The sequence below is a fragment of the Tamandua tetradactyla genome, chromosome 4, assembly GCF_023851605.1.
Source record: "Tamandua tetradactyla isolate mTamTet1 chromosome 4, mTamTet1.pri, whole genome shotgun sequence".
In the NCBI taxonomy this organism is placed as follows: Eukaryota; Metazoa; Chordata; class Mammalia; order Pilosa; family Myrmecophagidae; genus Tamandua; species Tamandua tetradactyla.
Window position 1 is genome coordinate 109,795,257 of NC_135330.1, and position 21,076 is coordinate 109,816,332.

The 21,076-nt window shown below is 35.4% G+C and overlaps 1 protein-coding gene across 11 annotated transcripts in view; it reads right to left on the reverse strand.

The window, feature by feature from the left end:
* Positions 1-21,076, reverse strand: part of RB1 (RB transcriptional corepressor 1) — a 217,807-nt gene that overhangs the window by 28,315 nt on the left and 168,416 nt on the right. For all 11 annotated transcript variants that reach the window (XM_077158230.1, XM_077158231.1, XM_077158224.1 and 8 more), the window contains one exon: positions 2,329-2,447. In XM_077158230.1, coding sequence (XP_077014345.1) covers positions 2,329-2,447 — 119 coding nt within the window. The remainder of the gene's footprint in view (positions 1-2,328; positions 2,448-21,076) is intronic.

Consider the following 21,076-nt stretch of genomic DNA (forward strand, 5'->3'; position numbering starts at 1 on the left):
ATAGACAGATGGTACCTCCTCAAAACTGAATACTTTTATGCTTTAAAGGACTTTGGCAAGAAGGTGAAAAAGCAGCCTGTTCTTTGGGAGAAAACATTTGGAAACTACATAACAGGTTGTGGTTTAATATCCAGAATACATAAAGACATCCTAAAATCAACAATAAAAAGAAAAACAACTCAATAAAAAATTGGCAAAAGACATGAATATACATTTTTCCAACAACTATATACAAATGGCTAAAAAGCACATGAAAAGATGCTCAATTTCACGAGCTATTAAGGAAATTAAAATCAAAGCTACATGAGATATCATTTCACACCTACACGAATGGCCAACTATTAAATAAATAGGGCACTACGAGTGTTGGAGAGGATGCGGAGAATCAAAAACACCTATTCACTGCTGGTGGGAATGTAGAATGGTACATCCATGGTGAAAGACAGTTTGGCAGTCCCTCAGGAGCTACATATAAAATTGCCACACGATCTGGTGACTCTGATTATTTGGTATATACCCAGAGGATCTGAAAGGAAGGGCTCAAACAGACATTTGCACACCATTGTTCATATTGGCCTTATTCATAACAGCCAAAAGATGTGCCCATCAATCAATGAATGAATTAAAATGTGGTATATATATATATATATGGTGGAATATTATTTAGCCCTAAGAGGGTATGAAGTCCTGACACACGTGACAACATGGATGAAACTTATGTTGAGTGAAATAAGCCAGATACAAAAGGACAAATATTATATGATCTCAATAGTAAGAGGTAATTATACTGCGCAAACTCATGGAGTTAAAATCTAGAGCACCGTCAGGAGACAAAATACGAGTAGAGAATGGGGAGCTGAGGCTTAATTTGTGGAGAATTTTCAATAAGGTTGCTTGTAAATGCTTGGAAATGGATAGAGATGATGGTAGCACATTACTGTGAGTGTAATTAATAGCACTGAATTATGGGTATGATCACAGTTGAAAGGGGGAAGTTTAGGGCTGTGTATATCATTGGAAGGAAAGATAGAGGATAAAACATAGTACTGTATCACATAGTGAACCTGTTGTGGATGGCAGTTGTGGTTAATAGTACAAATATAAGAATGTTCTTCCATGAACTAGAACAATTATACATCACTATTACAAGGTATTAATAATAGGATGGTGATGGGAAAAAAAACTGATGCAAACTGTGGACTATAGTTAACAGTAATATTTCTTCATCAACTGTAACAAAGGTACCATATCAATGCTAAGTGTTAATAATAGTGATGTGTGAGGGGTATGGAATTTTTCTTTTTGGAGCAATGAAAATATCCTCAAAATTGATCATGAATGTACAACTCTGTGACTATACCAAAAGCCATTTATTGTACACTTTAGGCGGACTGTATGGGGTGTGAATAAAATTGTTTTTTAAAAAATAAGTCTTGCTTTGTTTATATAAAAACATTACCTAGCAATCAAATCTATATATGAAATTTAGGCGAGAGATGCTTTTGATACAAATTAATATAGAAGTAACATCTCTAGAAAATGGTCACTGCACTAGATCACAGAGCACTGTAAAGTCAGTTCCTATACAGAACCAAATGGAAACATAACTTTAGGTACATTTCTATGAAAAGCAGTGTATTGAGGGTGATTAAGCGCATGGGCTTTGGAGTCAGACAGCTTTGCTTTGATTTGCTGGTCTCAGCAAGTTACTTTATCTTTCTAATTCCCATTTTACAGATAACTGAAGCTGACAGCCGTACCTATTAACTTTACAGGTCTTTAATGAAGATTAAGTGAAAAAAGGTGAATCTGAAGTACTTAGCACACTGCCCAGCTCATAATGTACCCTCAATAAATGTTAGCTATTGCTTTGTTCTTCCATCGCCATCATGCACTAATCAAGCATTTAGTCTCATATCCCATACTACATCCTATGCCTATTCTATGCTTCATTCAAAATGGACTAACTTGTACTCCCCAGAAAATGTTCTGTGACTGTTATGCTATGTCTTTTTTTTTGAACACTCTTCTGTCTTCTCTCTTCTTTTCAGTTTCCATGTTGAACTCCTACTCAGCACTTAAGACCTACCTGAATTATCATCTCTGCTATGCCTTCATCACCCAACGCTGAAGGACTTCAATGACACTTTGTGCCACTTTATATGACCTTTCTTTAGGTGATGTATCTTAATTTCCTGCAGCTCAAAAGCAGGAACAATTTTTCTTCAAAACTATATTCCCCATAGCTTCTACATAGTATCTTGACTTCACTTATGTTCAAAATCTATTTTCAGATTGAAAAGATAACATAACATATGCTCTACTTACATATCTGCTGCAGTGTGATTATTCTGAAGGGGAAGGTTGACAGTACAAGTAGATTCAAGGTGATCAGTTGGTCCTTCTCGGTCCTTAGATTGTTTAATAAGATCAAATAAAGGTGAATCCTATTTGAAACAAGAGGACATTATACCAACATTAATAAGTATGATTTTTTAATGTACTGTTCAAAATCATATTGTTTGATATGGCAAGGACTATGAATTTAAGTTACAACTGGTCGTGAAAATTTATAAGTCAGAATGAGATTATTTTCTCCACACTGAAAGTATTTTTGCCAATTTTCATACCACAGAAAAAAAACAGGAACTAGAAAAATGTATAGCCATAAATGCTTATATCAGAAAAGAATCTAGAAATTAGGAAGACACAAAAAAGGCCCAAAGAAGGTAAAAGGTAAAACAAAGGAAATAATTAAAATATGAGCAGAGTCGAGACTGAAAACAAAGATTAAAACATGCAGCTCAATTAACAAAGCTAAAAATCTTTTTTTTTTTTAAATAATGAATAAAATTAAGCAAGCCTCCAGCTAAACTGATCAAGAAAAAGGGAAGGTCCATAAAGCAGTACTGGGTATTAAAAGTAGAGCATAAGCACTCTCCACAACATCAACTAGTTTCATCCCTCTATCCGATACTATCAACAGCCCTTCCCAACATGGAAAAGTTAGAATGGGCACAGCCCAAATACCTCTAAAGAGTGGGAGAAAGATCAAAGGTGATGGTGGAGTTATACAGAGAAGGTAGGGTTTAACAAATAAGTATGATTGCTGTATTGTTGTATTGATATTTCTTTTAGTCTTCAGCATCTTAGAGCAGCTAAAAGTAAAAAACCTAAAATTGTGGAACTGTAACTCATACTAAACTCTGAAATCTGTTGTACAATTAATTGGTGTTGATGTGCTTTGAAATTTATTGCTTTTTTGCATATATGTTATTTTTCACACACACACACACACAAAAAGTCAATTGTGATGATAAATGCACAGGTACATGATGAAAAAAATTAATGTAATCATGTACTGCATTAAACAATAAAGAATTTGAAATCTTAAAAAAATCCATGGGAAAAAAGTAGAGTATAAGCACACAGATTAGAAAGATAATAGGAGATTATTATGAATAATTTTATACCAATTGGAAAACACAGATCAAATGGAAAATCCCTACAGAAATATAAATGACCAAAATTCAAACAGAAAGAAATTAAAATCTGAATAGCTCTATCACTATTAAAGAATGTGAGTCTTCAATTAGCTTCTACAAATAAAACACCAAGTCCACATGGTTTTACCAGGGAACTCTACCAAACATTCAAGGAACAGGTAATTCCACTTTCATTCAGACTCTTCTAGCATAGAAAAAATAGAAACTTTCTTCATTTCATTTTATAAGACTAGTACAACATTGATACTAAAGCCTATCAAGGACATTAGAAAAAGGAAAATTACAGGCCATCTCATTAATGAACAGAGATATAAAAACCTTAAATAAGAAATACTGACAACCCAAATCAGCAGTCTTTAAAGAAAAATACAGCGTGGTACAAGGCTGGTTCAGCAGGCAGAATTCTCGCCTGTCATGCCCGAGACCCGGGTTAATGCAAATTATAGATTGTTAATGCTTATTAACAAATGAAAGTAATGCAGAAACAGTTCATATTTAATCCATTTATAATTAAAAAAAATAAACTTAAGGGTGGTACGATGGTTGGCTCAGCAGACAGAGTTCTCGTCTACCATGCCAGAGACCCGGGTTCGATTACCAGTGCCTGCCCATGCAAAATAAATAAATAAATAAATAAACTTAGTAAATGAGGAACAAAGGGTATTCTTAATTTGATAAACAGTGTCTAAAAGAAACAAAAACCCCACAGCAAACATTATAAGTAATGATGAAGTACTGAAACCATTCCTCTTAAAAATCAGATAAAGAGAAGAATGCCCATTTTCATGCTTTTTCTTCAGCCTTGTACTAAGGACCCAGCTAGTTCAATAAGACAAGAAAACAAAATAAAAGATCACTGGAAATAATGAAACAACAAAAATTTTTTGTTATATCATTTTTCACGAATAATGATTATCATTATCCACAGATCATTTGACTCTCAATACATAAAAACTCAAATTCTACATTGAAATTATTAGACTAAGAGAGATAGGCAAGGTTACCAATATGAAATCAATTTGAAAAAAAGAATTACATTTTTATATATCAAGTAAAAAACTTAAAAATGTAATTTTGATAAACAACATTTCCAGCAGTAGGAGTCATTAAAAGCATCTTTCCCCTCAGGGAACCTCCTGCCATGCTGGTGGGGGAGGGGCCCTGGCCTCCCTGGCTTGGGGAATTACAGTTCTGTGGGGGGTCTCAGCTGGTTCATTTTGTCCAGACTGGTGATTCAAAAATTGTTATTTTCTGGAGGTGATTGCCTCCTATAAAGCAAATATATGCAGTGGTATCCATAAAAGGGGGACCATATGTATTCTACTCTTTTGGTACCTGAACTAAGAAAAAAAAATAGATAGCTGGATGCCGGGTTTACAGTAAAAAAGGAAGTAATGCAACAGTAGGTAAAAATGTAAAACTGGAGAATATAAGGAGATTTTTAAAAAATGAAGTAAAAAATTCAGTAAAGACTGGTGCAAAAACTGACTAATTTAGATCATTACACAGTCACAATACACAAAAAAATCAATTATTTACATGTAAAAAAACAAAACTGAAATGTACTAGAAGTAAATATAAAAGGATATCTTTATAACCTCATGTAATAAGGAAGTACTTTGGAACATTTTGACCTGAACCCAGAAGTCATACAGAAAGAGATGAACAAATCTGACTACAAAATATTGAAAACTCCTATATAACTAAAACCACAATAAACTGTGTTAAACTAGATCTTTAAAAGATAAACAATACTGGTTAAGGATAGTGAATTGAATGCATCCATTAGCTGTGCCTCTTTCCTTAAACTGTCATTAAAATGGCAGTAAATGAATTATTTAAAAAGACAAACATATGAAAACAAAGGAAATGGGAGAGAGGACATCAGAAACAAAATTGTGAAAGCTGGAAAGCAGATGGAGAAAAGCTGAATGGAAAGCCAGCAATGAAGAAAGCCAACAGGAGAACCAAATGAAATCTTTAACCTCCAAAAGGGTCAGGAAGTAGTGCACCAGGTACTTCCGGTAGGGAGGTTAAAATGGGACTAATGACAGAAGGACTAGTTTAAAGTCCACTAAAGAATGAGTCAGAATCCAGTTTTACTACCTTATCCCTCTATTATATATCTGAGTAATCTGTGAGTCTAACAGAAAACATCTAAAGATATAAAATGAGATTTCCTAAGGAACTGCCTCAAAATCACTACACAGTTAAATACACAAATGCTACCCAGGTGCTAAAATAGTCTAATTTTTAATGAATTACTTGTACATATGAGTAGCAATCAGATATTTCAGAAAGTCTCCAATATAAAAGATAGCAGCCAAACAAAACAAACAAAAAAGTAGAAGGAAGGCAGAGAAACCATGCAGGGAAAAGAAATCTAAAACAAAAGAAAAAGAACTATGATTAAGAGTAATGAGAAAAAAAGAAAAGAAAAAAAAAAGAGTAATGAGGTTGTATTTATGAAACAAGAAAACATGCTATAAAAACACAGTATTTAAAGAATACAAATAACAGAAAATGGCTGCTTAGTGAAGTGTGGAATTTAGTTCATCCTCCAGTTCATCTTCCAGAGCAGCTAGTAAATAGTCAGGACCTGTACAGAAAAACTGCTGGGGCCACATCAGAGACTGAAAACATAGTGTACACCAGTCTGGACAAGATGGACCAGCTGAGATCCCACACAGAACTGTAATTCCCCAAGCCATGGAAGCTGGGGCCCCTCACCCACAGGCACGTCCGGGGGTTCCGTGAGGGGAAAGGAAACAGACTTTACTAGCAGCAAGGGCTTAGCTCAACCAACGTTCACTTGCAGAATTAACAAATTTCTGACTACTGAAAATAGGCCCCCAGCACAGAAAAACCTGGGATAAGCATTAAAGGTACTACGAGTATTTGCCCTGGCAGAGAGGGGCAGGGCTGACGGGAAAGAAAATCAACAAAAAACCTAGGCTTTTTGAGTCAGACATAGCAAAATACTGCAAAAAGGCTGGACCTAGGGTTCCAGGAAGAGATGGTGGACTAGGAAAGCTCAAGTTCACCCCTGCTCCAGGGAACAGCTAGAAAAGGGATGGGAAGGCAACTGAGATGGCAATTTTAGGGTGTAAGTGACCTGGGAAGGTCTTCTACACTACACAGGGAGGCCTGGTTACAAAAGCTGAAGAACTGAGATACAGAGAACCAGAGACTGTCCAGCTGGTGCAAACAGCCTAACACATCCCTTTCCAAACAGAAGCCCGCTCGGAGCCCTCAGGACTGCACAGTTGGGGAGATCGGGGCAAGGAATGCTCTACCTGTGCACCCCATGCCATACCCTGCTCCTGTGTTCTAAGGTCTGCCTGAAATGCACCACATATCCATGGCCCCCACACTGAACCTCTACAACCCCACAACATGCACTCCATGCTCAAAGGCACCAGCAGACTGTCCCCAACCTTTGTCAAAATCTACGCTGCAATGCATAACTGCACTGTGGTGCCCCGCCCTGCGCCCAGCATCCTGCTCCACATCTATCCTGCAAATACAAAGCTTCAGACTACTGAAGGAAATCAACTTACAAAATAAATCAATCAAGATATCTACATGTTGTGAAGACAACACAAGATTGCTTAGCATATCAAGATGCAGACAGATATAGCCTAGCCTAACAATCAAATAAATTAAAACACGAGAGGAGACAACTAATTAAAGACGCTCATATAACTCTACTAAATACAATAAATGTGATGGCTAATGACATAATGGAGACCAAGATGACATTAGAAAAGCATAAAAAGGAATTTGAAAAGAAAAACAGAAAAACAGCAGATATCACAGAGATTAAAGATGCTGTAGATCAAATAAAAAATACACTCAAGAATACAACAGCAGATTTGAAGAGGTAGAAGAAGGAACAAGTGAATTAGAGGCTAGGACACAACTGATTTTGAACACTCAAAAGAGCAAATGGCAAAAAAGATGGAAAATTTGAATTGGATCTCAGGGAAATGATGGACAAAACAAAGCACACAAATATAAGAATCATAGGTGTCACAGAAGGAGAAGAGAAGAGTAAAGGGCTAGTAAAATTAGTTGAAGATACAATGGGAAAAATTTCCCAACCCTTACAAAGGACATGAATATACAAATCAAAGAAGCCCAAAAAACTCCAAATAGAATAAAACCAAATAGGCCTTTCCAAAAACACATACTAATCAGTCTGTCAAATGTTGAAGAGAAACAGAAAATCCTGAAAGCAGCAAGAGAAAAACAATCTACTACATACAAGGGTAACCACTAAGAATGCGTTCAGATTAGGCAACTTATAATATGGAGGTAAGAAGGCAGTGGTATGATATATTTAAGATTCTGAAAGAGAAATACTTCCAGTCAAGAATTCTGTACCCAGCTAAACTGTCCTTCAAAACTGAGGGGGAGATTAAAATTTTCACAGACAAACAAATCCTGACACAATTTGTCAACAAGAGACCAGCCCTACAAGAAATACTAAAGGGAATTCTGCCAGTTGAAGAAAAAAAAAAAAAGAGAGGAGAAGAAAGTCTGGAAGATGGCACAGAACTGAAGAGTACGAGTAAGGGTAACTTAAAGGATAAAAAGAGAGGGAAAAGAACATATAGATCTGACGAACAAAATCCAAAGGATATGGTGGATTCAAGAAACGCCTTTTACGTGGTAACTCTGAATGTTAATGGCTAAACTTACCAATTAAAAGATGCAGATAGGCATAACAGATTAAGAAACATAATCCAGCTATATGCTGCTTACAAGAGACTCATCTTAGACACAAGGATACAAATAGATTGAAAGTGAAAGGATGGAAAAAGATGTTCCACACCAGTTATAACCAAAAGAAAGCAGGAGTAGCTACACCAATAATGAACAAAATGGACTTTAAATGTAAAGACATCATAAGAGACAAAGAAGACACTATACATTAATTAAAGATTCAATTCACCAAGAAGAAATAATGATCATAAATGTTTATGCTTCCAACCAAGGAGCTCCAAAGTACATGAGACAGACATTGGCAAAACTGGGAGCAATATATGTTTCAATAATAGTAGGAGACTTTCATACATCACTTTCCTCTATATGTAGAATAACCAGACAGAGGATAAACAAGGAAATAGAGGAGTTAAAACACCTTGATAAATGAATTAGACCTAAGACACATATATAGGTCCCCAAACACCAGGATATACATTCTTCTCTAGTGCTCATGGAACATTCTCCAGGATAGATCACATGCTAGGGCATAAAACAGGTCTTTATGCATTTAAAAACATTGAAATTATTCAAAGCACCTTCTCTGATCACAATGGAATAAAGCTGGATATCAATAACCACCAAAGAATGAGAACTTTTACAAATACATGGAGATTAAACAACACACTCTTAAACAAAAAGTGGGTCAAAAGAAGAAACTGCTAGAGAAATCAGTAGTTATCTAGAGATGAATGAAAATGAGAACACATCATATCAGGACTTATGGGATGCAACAAAGGCCGTGCTGAGAAGGAAATTTGTTGCCCTAAATTCCTATATTAAAAAAACAAGATCAAAAACCCGGAAAAATCCACAACAAAACTACTAGAGTTAATAAATGAGTACAGCAAAGTAGCAGGTTACAAGATCAACATTCAAAAATCTGTAGCATTTCTATACACTAGTAATGAACAAGCTGAGGGGGAAATCAAGAAACAAATTCCATTTACAATTGCAACTAAAAGAATGAAATACCTAGGAATAAATTTAACTAAAGAGACAAAAAACCTATATAAAGAAAACTACAAAAAACTGTTAAAAGAAATCACAGAAGACCTAAATAGATGGAAGGGCATACCGTGTTCATGGGTTGGAAGACTAAATACAGTTAAGATGTCAATTCTACCTAAATTGATTTACAGATTCAATGCAATACCAATCAAAATCCCAACAACTTATTTTTCAGAAATAGAAAAACCAATAAGCAAATTTATCTGGGAGGGCAGGGTGCCCCGAATTGCTAAAAACATCTTGAGGAAAAAAAACGAAGCTGGAGGTCTCATGCTGCCGGACTTTAAGGCATATTATGAAGCCACAGTGGTCAAAACAGCATGGTATTGGCATAAAGATAGATATATCGACCAATGGAATCGAATAGAGTGCTCAGATATAGACCCTCTCATCTATGGACATTTGATCTTTGATAAGGCAGTCAAACCAACTCACCTGGGACAGAACAGTCTCTTCAATAAATGGTGCCTAGAGAACTGGATATCCATATGCAAAAGAATGAAAGAAGACCCATATCTCACACCCTATACAAAAGTTAACTCAAAATGGATCAAAGATCTAAACATTAGGTCTAAGACTATAAAACAGTTAGAGGAAAATGTAGGAGATATCTTATGAATCTTACAATTGGAGGCGGTTTTATGGACCTTAAAGCTAAAGCAAGAGCACTGAAGAAGGAAATAAATAAATGGGAGCTCCTCAAAATTAAACACTTTTGTGCATCAAAGAACTTCATCAAGAAAGTAGAAAGACAGCCTATACAATGGGAGACAATATTTGGAAATGACATATCAGATAAAGGTCTAGTATCCAGAATTTATAAAGAGATTGTTCAACTCAACAACAAAAAGACAGTCAACTCAATTACAAAATGGGAAAAAGACTTGAACAGACACCTCTCAGAAGAGGAAATACAAATGGCCAAAAAGCACATGAAGAGATGCTCAATGTCCCTGGCCATTAGAGAAATGCAAATCAAAACCACAATGAGATATCATCTCACACCCACCACAATGGCCATTATCAACAAAACAGAAAATGACAAGTGCTGGAGAGGATGAGGAGAAAGAGGCACACTTATCCACTGTTGGTGGGAATGTCAAATGGTGCAACCACTGTGGAAGGCAGTTTGGCGGTTCCTCAAAAAGCTGAATATAGAATTGCCATACGACCCAGCAATACCATTGCTGGGAATCTACTCAAAGGAATTAAGGGCAAAGACACAAACGGACATTTGCACACCAATGTTTATAGCAGCGTTATTTACAATTGCAAAGAGATGGAAACAGCCAAAATGTCCATCAACAGACGAGTGGCTAAACAAACTGTGGTATATACATACGATGGAATATTATGCAGCTTTAAGACAGGATAAATTTATGAAGCATGTAATAACATGGATGGACCTAGAGAACATTATGCTGAGTGAGTCTAGCCAAAAACTAAAAGACAAATACTGTATGGTCCCAATGATGTGAATCGACATTCGAGAATAAACTTGGAATATGTCATTGGTAAGAGTCCAGCAGGAGTTAGAAACAGGGTAAGATAATGGGTAATTGGAGCTGAAGGGATACAGACTGTGCAACAGGACTAGATACAAAAACTCAAAAATGGACAGCACAATAATACCTAATTGTAAAGTAATCATGTTAAAACACTGAATGAAGCTGCATCCGAGCTATAGGTTTTTGTTTTGTTTTGTTTTGTTTTTACTACTATTACTTTCATTTTTTTCTCTATATTAACATTCTATATCTTCTTCGGTTGTGTTGCTAGTTCTTCTAAACCGATGCAAATGTACTAAGAAACGATGATCATGCATCTATGTGATGATGTTAAGAATTACTGATTGCATATGTAGAATGGTATGATTTCTAAATGTTGGGTTAATTTCTTTTTTTTCCGTTAATTAATAAAAAAAAAAAAAAAAACATAAACAGAGGTCCCTTTATCCAAACAGTTGCAAACTCTGCAGTCCAAATTCCATTGCATTTGAAATCCTGAAGGTCATTTATGCTCTGGGATTTAGAAATGGCAGCCCCACCCTTTCTAAGGGCCTATGCATGGCTTTGCTTTCTCTCCAAATGCTCGTGTGAGTTGCTAAATTAGGGCACATTCTGGACACTTTCGATTTCTTGGCTCTACACTCCCTATGTGACCACCAATCACATTTATTTTCATATCAATTTCATCTTAATAGCACATACATATACTGTTCCTATTTCCCCTTGTCTCCCAAACTTTTATTTAAGATACCAATGGGAGATGGCCCCTTGGACTATCTTACAACACCATCTGGACCAATTGGAAGTGTCTTAATTATTGGGATCTGTAGTTTTAAGTGTGTCTTCTATAAACAATGTATATTTTGATTATTTTCAATTTTAGTATAACTGATGATAACTTAGTAATAAAATTTAACCCACTTATTCCACTGTAAAAAAAAAAAAAACAAGAGAGAGAAAAAATCGAGGACTTAACTGTTCACCTGGAGGAACTTGAGAGAACAGCAAACTAACCCCAAAGCAAACAGAAGATGAGAAATAACAAAGATTAAAGCAGAGTTAAATGAATGGGAGAACAATTGAGCAATAGAGAGAATAAAAACCAAAAGATAGTTCTTTCAGAAAACCAGTAAAATCGATGGGCTGCTAGCAAGGCTGAAAAAGAAAAAAAGAGAGAAGATGCAAATAAACAAGATCAGAAATGAGAGCGGGGTCATTACCATAGACCCTGCAGAAATAAAAGAAATCATAAGACAAAACTATAAATAACTATATGTCAATAAACTAGACAACTTAGATAAAATGGATATATTCCTGTAAACACACAAACAAGCTACACTGACTCGAGAAGAAACAGAAGATTTCAACAAACCAATCATAAGTAAAGAGATTTAATCAATCATCAAAAATCTTCCTACAAAGAAAAACCCAGGGCCAGATGGCTTCATAGAGGAATTTTATCAAACATTCCAAAAAGAACTAACACCAATACTGCTCAAACTTTTCCAAAAAATTGAGGAAAAAGAAACACTACCTAACTCATTTTATGACGCCAATATCACTTTAATACCAAAACCAAGTAAAGACATTACAAGAAAGGAAAACTGCAAGCCAATCTCCCTAATGAACATAGATGTAAAAATTCTCACAAAATACTAGCAAATCAAATACAACAACACATTGAAAGAATTATACCAGTAATTATACTGGGGTTTATACTAGGAATGCAAAGATTAAAGCAGAGTTAAATGAACGGGGGAAACAAAAGAACAACAGAGAGAATCAATCAAACCAAAGGGTGGTTCTCTGAGAAGATCAATAAAATCGATGGACCACTAGCAAGGCTCACAAAGAAAAAAAGAGAGAGTGTGCAAATAAACAACATGAGAAATGAGAGGGAGTTCATTACCACAGACCCTGAAGAAATAAATCACATATGATACTATGAACGACTATATGTCAACAAATTAGACAACTAGGAACGCAAGGATGGTTCTACACAAGAAAATCAATTAATGAAACACAGCACGTTAACAAATTGAAAGGGAAAAATCACATGATCATCTCAGTTGATGCTGAAAAAGCATTCGAGAAAATTCAATATCCTTTTCTGATAAAAACACTTCAAGAGATAGGAATCAAAGGTTACTTCCTCCATGATAAAGGGCATATATGAAAAACCCATAGCCAGCATCATACTCAATGGAGAGAGACTGAAAGCTTTCCCCCTTAAATGGTAAATGAAACAAGGATGCCCTTTGTCACCACTATAATTCAACACTGAGCTAGAGCTATCAGGCAGGACAAAGAAATAAAAGGCATCCAAATTGGAAAGAAAGAAGTAAAGCTTTCATTATCTTCAGATGACATGATACTATACTTAGAAAATGCTGAGAAATCTACAACAAACTTACTTGAGCTAATAAATTCAGCAGGGTGGTGGGTTATAAAATTAATGTGCAAAAGTCAGTAATGTTTCTATACACAAGCAATGACCTAACTGAAGAGTCAGTCAAGGGAAAAAATTCCATTCAAAATAGCAACTAAAAGAATCAAGCACCTAGGAATGAACTTAACTAAGGAAGTAAAGGACTTGTACACAGAAAACTACATAACATTGCTAAAAGAAGTCAAAGAAGATCTAAATAGATGAAAAGGCATTCCCTGCTCATGGACAGGTAGGTTAAAAATAGTTAAGACGTCAATTCTACCCAAATTGATCTACAGATTCAATGCAGTATCAATCAAAATTTCAACAACCTACTTTGAAGACTTTGAAAAGCTAGTTACCAAATTCATCTGGAAAGGAAACAGACATGGAATAGCTAAAAGCATCCTAGAAAAGAAGAATGAAGTGGGAGGATTAATACTTCCTAACTTTAAAACTTACTATAAAGCCACAGTGGTCAAAACAGCATGGTCACAAGGATAGAAGTCTTGACGAATGGAATTCAATTAAGGGTGCAGAAACAGACTACCAAATCTATAGTCAACTGATTTTTGATAAGGCCCCCAAATCCACTGAACTGGGACAAAATAGTCTTTTCAATAAACAGGCATGGGAGAACTGGATATCAATAGTCAAAAGAATGAAAGAGGATCCTTACCTCACACCCTATACAAAAATTAACTCAAAGTAGGTCAAACACCTAAATACAAGAACTAGTATTAATCTTCTAGAAGTAAATATAGGGAAACATCTTCAAGACCTAGTAATAGGAGGGAGCTTCTTAAACCCAAAGCACAAGCAACAAAAGGAAAAATAGCTAAACGGGAACTCCTCAAAATCAAATGCTTCTACACCTCAAAAGACTGAGAAAAATTGTGAAGAGGCAGCCAACTCAATGGGAGAAAATATTTGGAAATCACACATTGGACAAAGGTTTAATATCCTGTATACACAAAGAAATCATACAACTCAACAACAAAAGAACAAACAACCCAATTATAAAATGGGCTAAAGATACTGTCATGATCAGGTTCATGTATCAACTTGGAAAGGTGGTGGTACCTGTTTGTCTTGTTGGGCAAGTGCTGGCTGGTCTGCTGCTATGAGGACATTTCATAAAATTAAATCATGATTATGCTGGCTGCATCCACAGCTGATTTCATTTGTAATCAGCCAAGGGGAGTGTCTTCTTTAATGAGTGATGCTTAATCTAATCACTGGAAGTCCTTTAAGGAGGATTCAGAAGAGAAAGGCTCTCTTCCTGCTTTGGCCAGCAAGCCTCTCCTGTTGAGTTCATTCAGACCCTCCATCAGAATCGCCAGCCTCACAGCCTGTCCTATGTATTTTGGACTCTATGTTCCCATGGTTATGTGAGACACTTTTATAAATTTTATATTTACAAATATTTCGTGTTGATTCTGTTTCTCTAGAGAACCCTAACTAATACAGATATGAATAGGCCTTTTTTTCTGAAGAGCAAATACAGATGGCTCAGAAACACATGAAGAGATGCTCATTTTCATTAGCTATAAGGGAAATGTAGATCAAGACTACAATGAGTTATCACCTCACACATATAAGAATGGCTGCCATTAAACAAACAGGAAACTACAAATATTGGAGAGGATGTGGAGAAATTGAGACACTTACCCACTGCTGGTGGGAATATATAACAGTACAGCTGGTATGGAAGACAGTTTGGTGGTTCTTTAGGAAACTAAATATTGAGTTGTTCTATAACCTGGCAATAGCACTACTCAGTATATACCCAGAAGAGCTGAAAGCAGTGACACAAACAGACATTTGCATACCAATGTTTATAGCAGCATTATTCATAATCACCAAAACATGGAAACAATCCAAGTGCCCATCAACAGACGAGTAATAGTACCATACTGAAGGTAAACATGAGTGAAAGGGGTTGTATAGACCTATGTGTCCCACTAATTAACATTACGAATATAAGTAAGTTCTTGCATGAACTACTTCAAAGGTATGATCTTGCACAAAGAGTGTTTAAGTTCAGGATATAGGGAGAAAACTGCTATTGCATGTTATGGGCTATGTTTAACAGGGAAACATCAGCAGTACCATAGCAACACCAAGGGTAAATAATGAGGGGAGGGAGAAGCGTTAAAGGGAGGTTTAGATTTCCTATTTGGTGAGAGTGTGTTTATAGGTTATCTTTCTCTTGGAAACAATGCAATTATCTAAAATTGAGAGTGTTGATACACTGTGAACTTTGGGCTAATAATTATACATGATGCCAAATGAATGCAGGTGGCTGATGGATGCACTGACTGAGAAGTAGATCGGTGAAAGATGGTGTATACATATGATATGAATATTGTGCTTCTACAAAAAGGAATGAAGTTGCAAGGCATGCGACATTGTGAATGAACCTGTGGCGAGGCAAAATAGGCCAGAAACAAAAGAGCAATTATCTTTTGGTGTTTTTTAGAAAATGCCTACAAGAAAACAGGGGCCTAGATTGTAAGCTCTTATAGTAGTCACATTTAGTCCAGAGTGATGATTAGTATTTCTGGATTTTGAGAGGTTGTTTTATATATGTATAACCTGGTATTTAAAAATAAGAACAAAGCTAATCAGGTCGGGATTAAGGTAATTCAGAACACAGGGGTAAGGAAGACATTGTCTATATTTTAGACATATTTTAGACATATTTTAGAACCTCACCTACTCTTTGAGATCAAAAGAACAAAAGCTTTATTTTGTCTGGAACCTAAATTTTCCATAGCACATAATCTAACTCAACCTGTCTGGATAACTTATTTAAACAACTGAAACACTGGAAGCCCAGAATAAGAATGAGGGCTGTTAATTCTGTATAGCTTAATGAATTCCTACATACATCCTGGAATATATTAAGCAGATAATCAAAATGCATTGGCAAAGTCCCTTGGGGGATGGGAGAAAAAAGATGGAACTATTAAAATTTACCTCTGGGGAACCCCTGATACTGTGTCAAATATTAGGCATACATAAATCAATAGGTCAATCCCTTGATGCGGAGGCTTGCTCTTGTGAAGCTTATGTATGTAGCAGAGAAGCTTAGCCTGCTTATATATGCCTAAGAGTTGTTTCCAGAGGACCTCTTCTGTTGCTCAGATGTGGCTTCCCCCTCTCTCTCTAAGCCGAGTTCTGCAAGTGAAATCATAGCTCTCCCTGCTTCATGGGACATGACATCTAGGGGTGAAAATCTCCCTGGTGGTGTGGGATATGACTCCCAGGTATGAGTTTAGCTTTGGCACCATGGGATCAACAATTTCATCATAACCAAAAGGGAGAAAAGAAGTGTAACCAATAAGTATCAGTGGCTGAGAGAGTTCAAATAGAATCAAGAGGCTACTCTGGAAGTCATTCTTATGCAAGTTTCAGTTAGACATTGCTACCTACCATAACTTGCCAAACCCCAATCAAAACTATTCCAGCCAATCCTAAAGAACACCTAGGGCAACATATAAGATTCTACAAAGGTTACATGCACTAGGGTAACTTACCAGAAACCTACAACCTCCAGATGGGTCCCTGGACCAGATAAATCCTGAAACCTAGAGGGTCCAGCCTCTCCAGAACATCAGCTAGTTCCACCTCTCTACCCCATATTATTGACAGCCCCTTCCAACATGTGAAAGTTAGAATGGGCATAGCCCAAATACCCCTCAAGAGTGGGAGAAAGATCACAGGTGATGGTGGAATCATACAGAGAAGGACTTAATGAGTATGACTGCTCATAAAATAGCAGTATATGAATAAAATAGCACTTAATGAGTATGATTGCTGACTGCTATTTCTTTTAGTCTCCAGTATCTTAGAACAGCTAGAAGTAAAAACTTAAAACTGTGGAACTGTGACCCATACCAAACTCTGAAATCTGTTCTACAACTAATTGTTGCAATGCGCTTTGAAACTTATTGCTTTTTTAATATATGTTAATTTTCACAAAAAAGAAAAAAATACTGGAGACCCAGGTTCAATTTCCGGTGCCTGCCCATGTGAAGGAAAAAAAAAGTTTGTGAGGAAAAGAATCAATAAAAAAGGAAGTAGTTACTTCAGGAAAATGAGAAATAATGGGTAGAAGGATGAGGAAGTTAAAGGACTGCTGTTTTTTGTAACAACATCTCACAGAACTATTTGACACCTTAAATAATGTGGCTATTTCATAAAAAAACTAAATCAAAATATTTTCTGCATAGATTGGCAGAAAATATATATAATATATAAAAATATGCTAGAGGAATATTTAGATACACATAAAGAAGCAAATACAAGATGTTTACTTAAAATAGTAAAGAAACAGAAACACTTTCAATGCCCATCATTAAGAATAATACTAAGAATAGCTAACAATGGAACACTTGCTAAAAGCTAGATTTCCAAATGATTTAAACATATTAATTAATTTAACCCTCCTAACAATTGTCCTTGACATAGATACTATTATTGTTACTATTTTGTAGAGAAAACTGAAGTACTAGCAGGTTAAATAAATTATCCAAGATAATAGAGCCAGCAACCACTATATTATAGATCCTATCTAATAAATAAGAGGAATGAGTAAATAAATAAGTAAATAAATGTATGTATACAAGTGAAAAGGATTAAATAGTTCTTGGATATAGGACATTAAAAAAAATGCTTCAAACCAGATTAAGTTTAGAGAGAAAAGAGGAGGTAATAATATGCTATGTTATGGTCTCAATAAAAATAAAAAAGAACAAAAACATAAAGCAAAGCTCTTAATTTATATTTATCTATATCTATGTATGTGTATATATGTATGTACAGTACAAAAAAAATGTCTGTAAGGATACCCACTTAACTGATACTACCTTTTGAAGAAGGATGTGAGATGGGGAGTGGATGAAGAGCAGGAGACTTCACTTTTTATAAAAACTACTTCAATTAAATTAAAAAAAATTTTTTAGAATGTGAAAATATATTTACAAATTATACAATTTTAACGTAATAACTTTTAAAAAATAAAAATAAATGGACAGATTACTCAACAGTCCTTTGGAACTGTTTAAGCAATGCATTACTAAAGACTGTTTTTCTTATTCACCGTGCTCTTAGCTTTAAGTCATCAGAACAATAAAAAAGAAAAAAGAACTAGCAAAAAAAGTCAACACTAGAAAAAGGATTGGTTCTGGAATTAGGGAGATGTAAACCCAAGTTCTATCTCCAAAGTTTACTACTAATAATGGGAAGTTTTGCTCTCTGATTCTCAGTTTTGTTACTCTCAAAAACAGGAACAGCAGCACCCATTATGTAGGATTAAATGACATAACACATGAAGTGCATACACTGTAGCCCTTGAATGTTCAACTCCTTACTCTCCTTAAAGGGATTTGGCTTGATTATTTATTTTAGTCTCTTAGAAGTATACATGCATGAGTTAAAGATGCATTTTCAACTGCAAAGTTTCAGGAGAAAAAACTGTCTTTCTAACTACTTTTCCCTCTTCTAGATGCTGAGTAGATATTGAAAGTTTTGAAGAAAAGGAGATACAATAATCATATATGTTATTATTACATGTATCACTGTAAAAGCTCAATGGTTGTCAATGCATTTTCAATGCACCAATAGGAAACAGGCTACTGTCTGTAATAATTGCTTACTACTGAAATAATTCTCAAAGTTGAGGTGGGGGCATGACATAGATTGCCTCCTACTGAGGCATCAGAAGAGAAGGTGGCGTGTCTGATTAGGAAAGGATAAAAAGTCTCTACAATTTACATAACGTAATTTTTTTTTTTCATGGGCAGGCACCGGGAATTGAACCTGGGTCTTCGGTATGGCAGGTGAGAACTCTGCCACCATGTCCCTACATAACGTAATTTTTATTGTCAAGTTATTCTTTCCTACTTACATTGATTAGGTACATTCCAAAGATGTGTAAAGCATTCACACACCTTTCATCTGAGTAAAACAATGCTAACAATTAGTACCTAACAAATGCATGTGTGTTGTATTTAAAATTGTTCATTTTCTAGCCACTGAAGAATTGGGTATCTTTACTTAATTGAAATACCCTGGGTATAAACGTACATACAGGAGTGGACTAATTCCATTTTTCTCTTGAAGAAAAACATTTTAGAGACCTTGAGGCCTCACAAAGACACACCCATAAACCAGAGCTTTTAAGAGAACTTAACTGTGCTACTAATCAGACATTCTACTTACTCTTTAGATGCAGGTTAAAACCTAGTTCTTGCTTCAGATTAGCAAAAAGGATTATACTAAAGTAAATCTTCCTTCAAGGATTTAGGTGGCATTTTCATCAATACTCTTTATGTTTCATTTAAGTGAAACTTTTTATCACTCTATCCCCAAGCCAGATACCTCATTATACATTTATAATAATGGCATTATTATAAATGATCATGGAATGGCCTAGTACAGTGAACAGAAACAAGACTCGGGAGCCACACCACGTAGTTTCAAATCCTGGCCATTTCATGGCCGAGCTACCTTGGACAAGTTGCTTAATCTTGCTATGACTCACTTTTTTCAAATGTAAAGTGGAGATAATAATAACAACAGTAATTTAAGTCATAGTGTAGTGACAATTAAAGGAATTAATATATGCTAAGCATTTAGTACAGGGCCTAAGGCAAAGTAACTGCTGTTCCTAGGAGAGAACTGGGGGTTCCAAAAATATTTGCTGAATAACTGAATGATCTGCTGTTATTTTCAGGAAAAAAAACTTAGGGTTCACTATTACCCATTACTACCTTAGCTCTGTTATCAATTTCTAGCCCTCTGCCCCCAGTATGGCTGAAGAATAAACTAGGCAGGTGTCGTGTTAGGCCCAGAGACAACAAAAAACTTTGGCGTTTTATATATATATTATTCAGCAGTCAAAAAAAGAAACTTCCTCTTGGGGTGATAAAAATTTTGGAATTGGTTTGCACAACATTGTGAATGCAATTAATGCCACTGAATTAACTGTATATTTAAAAGTGGTAAATTTTATGTTATATATATTTTACTGCAATAAAATTTTTTACAAATAAAAAATTAACAAAAAACAATGACCAGGACAGTGTGACAGTGGTTCAGTGGTAGAATTCTCGTCTGCCATGCCAGAGCTCCGGGCTTGACTCCTGGTGCCCGCCCATGAATGAATGAATGATGAGCAAATAAATAAATAAGAAAAGCAATGACATTAATTTTTTTAAAAAAGAAAACCACTTAATTTACTTAAGCCTTTATAGTAAGCAGAACTGAAAACATAAGCCCTGTTTTGTTTTGCTTTTTAATTTCGGCAGTAGTTTTTCCACCACCTCATCAGCATTTGGTGTTGTCATTATTTTGTATTTTAGTCATTCTGATAAGAGTGTTATGATACTTCATTGTGGTTACAATTTGCATTTCCCTAATGGCTAATGACAGGGAACATCTTTCCATTTGCTTGTTACAATCTATACATATTTCCTCTTTGAGGAAATGTCTCTTCGCCAATTTTCTAATTGATTGTTTTTTTACCATCAATTTTTGGCAGTTCTTTATATTTCTGGATAGTAGTCTTTTGTTGGATACATAATTTTTAAATACTTTCTCCATGTGCAGCTTCTCTTTTCATCCTTCATACGTGGCCTTTAACATAGCAAAGCTCTTTATTTTGATGAAGTCAAATTTAGTAATGTTTCCACTTTTGGATATGTCTTTGGTGTCAAGTCTAAGCTAAGAACTCTAGATCTCAGAGATTTTCCCATATTTTTTTCCTTTAAATTTAATGTTTTCACATACCACATTTAAAATAAACTCCATCTTGAGTTTATTTTTGTACAGGCTCATTTTTTTGTGTG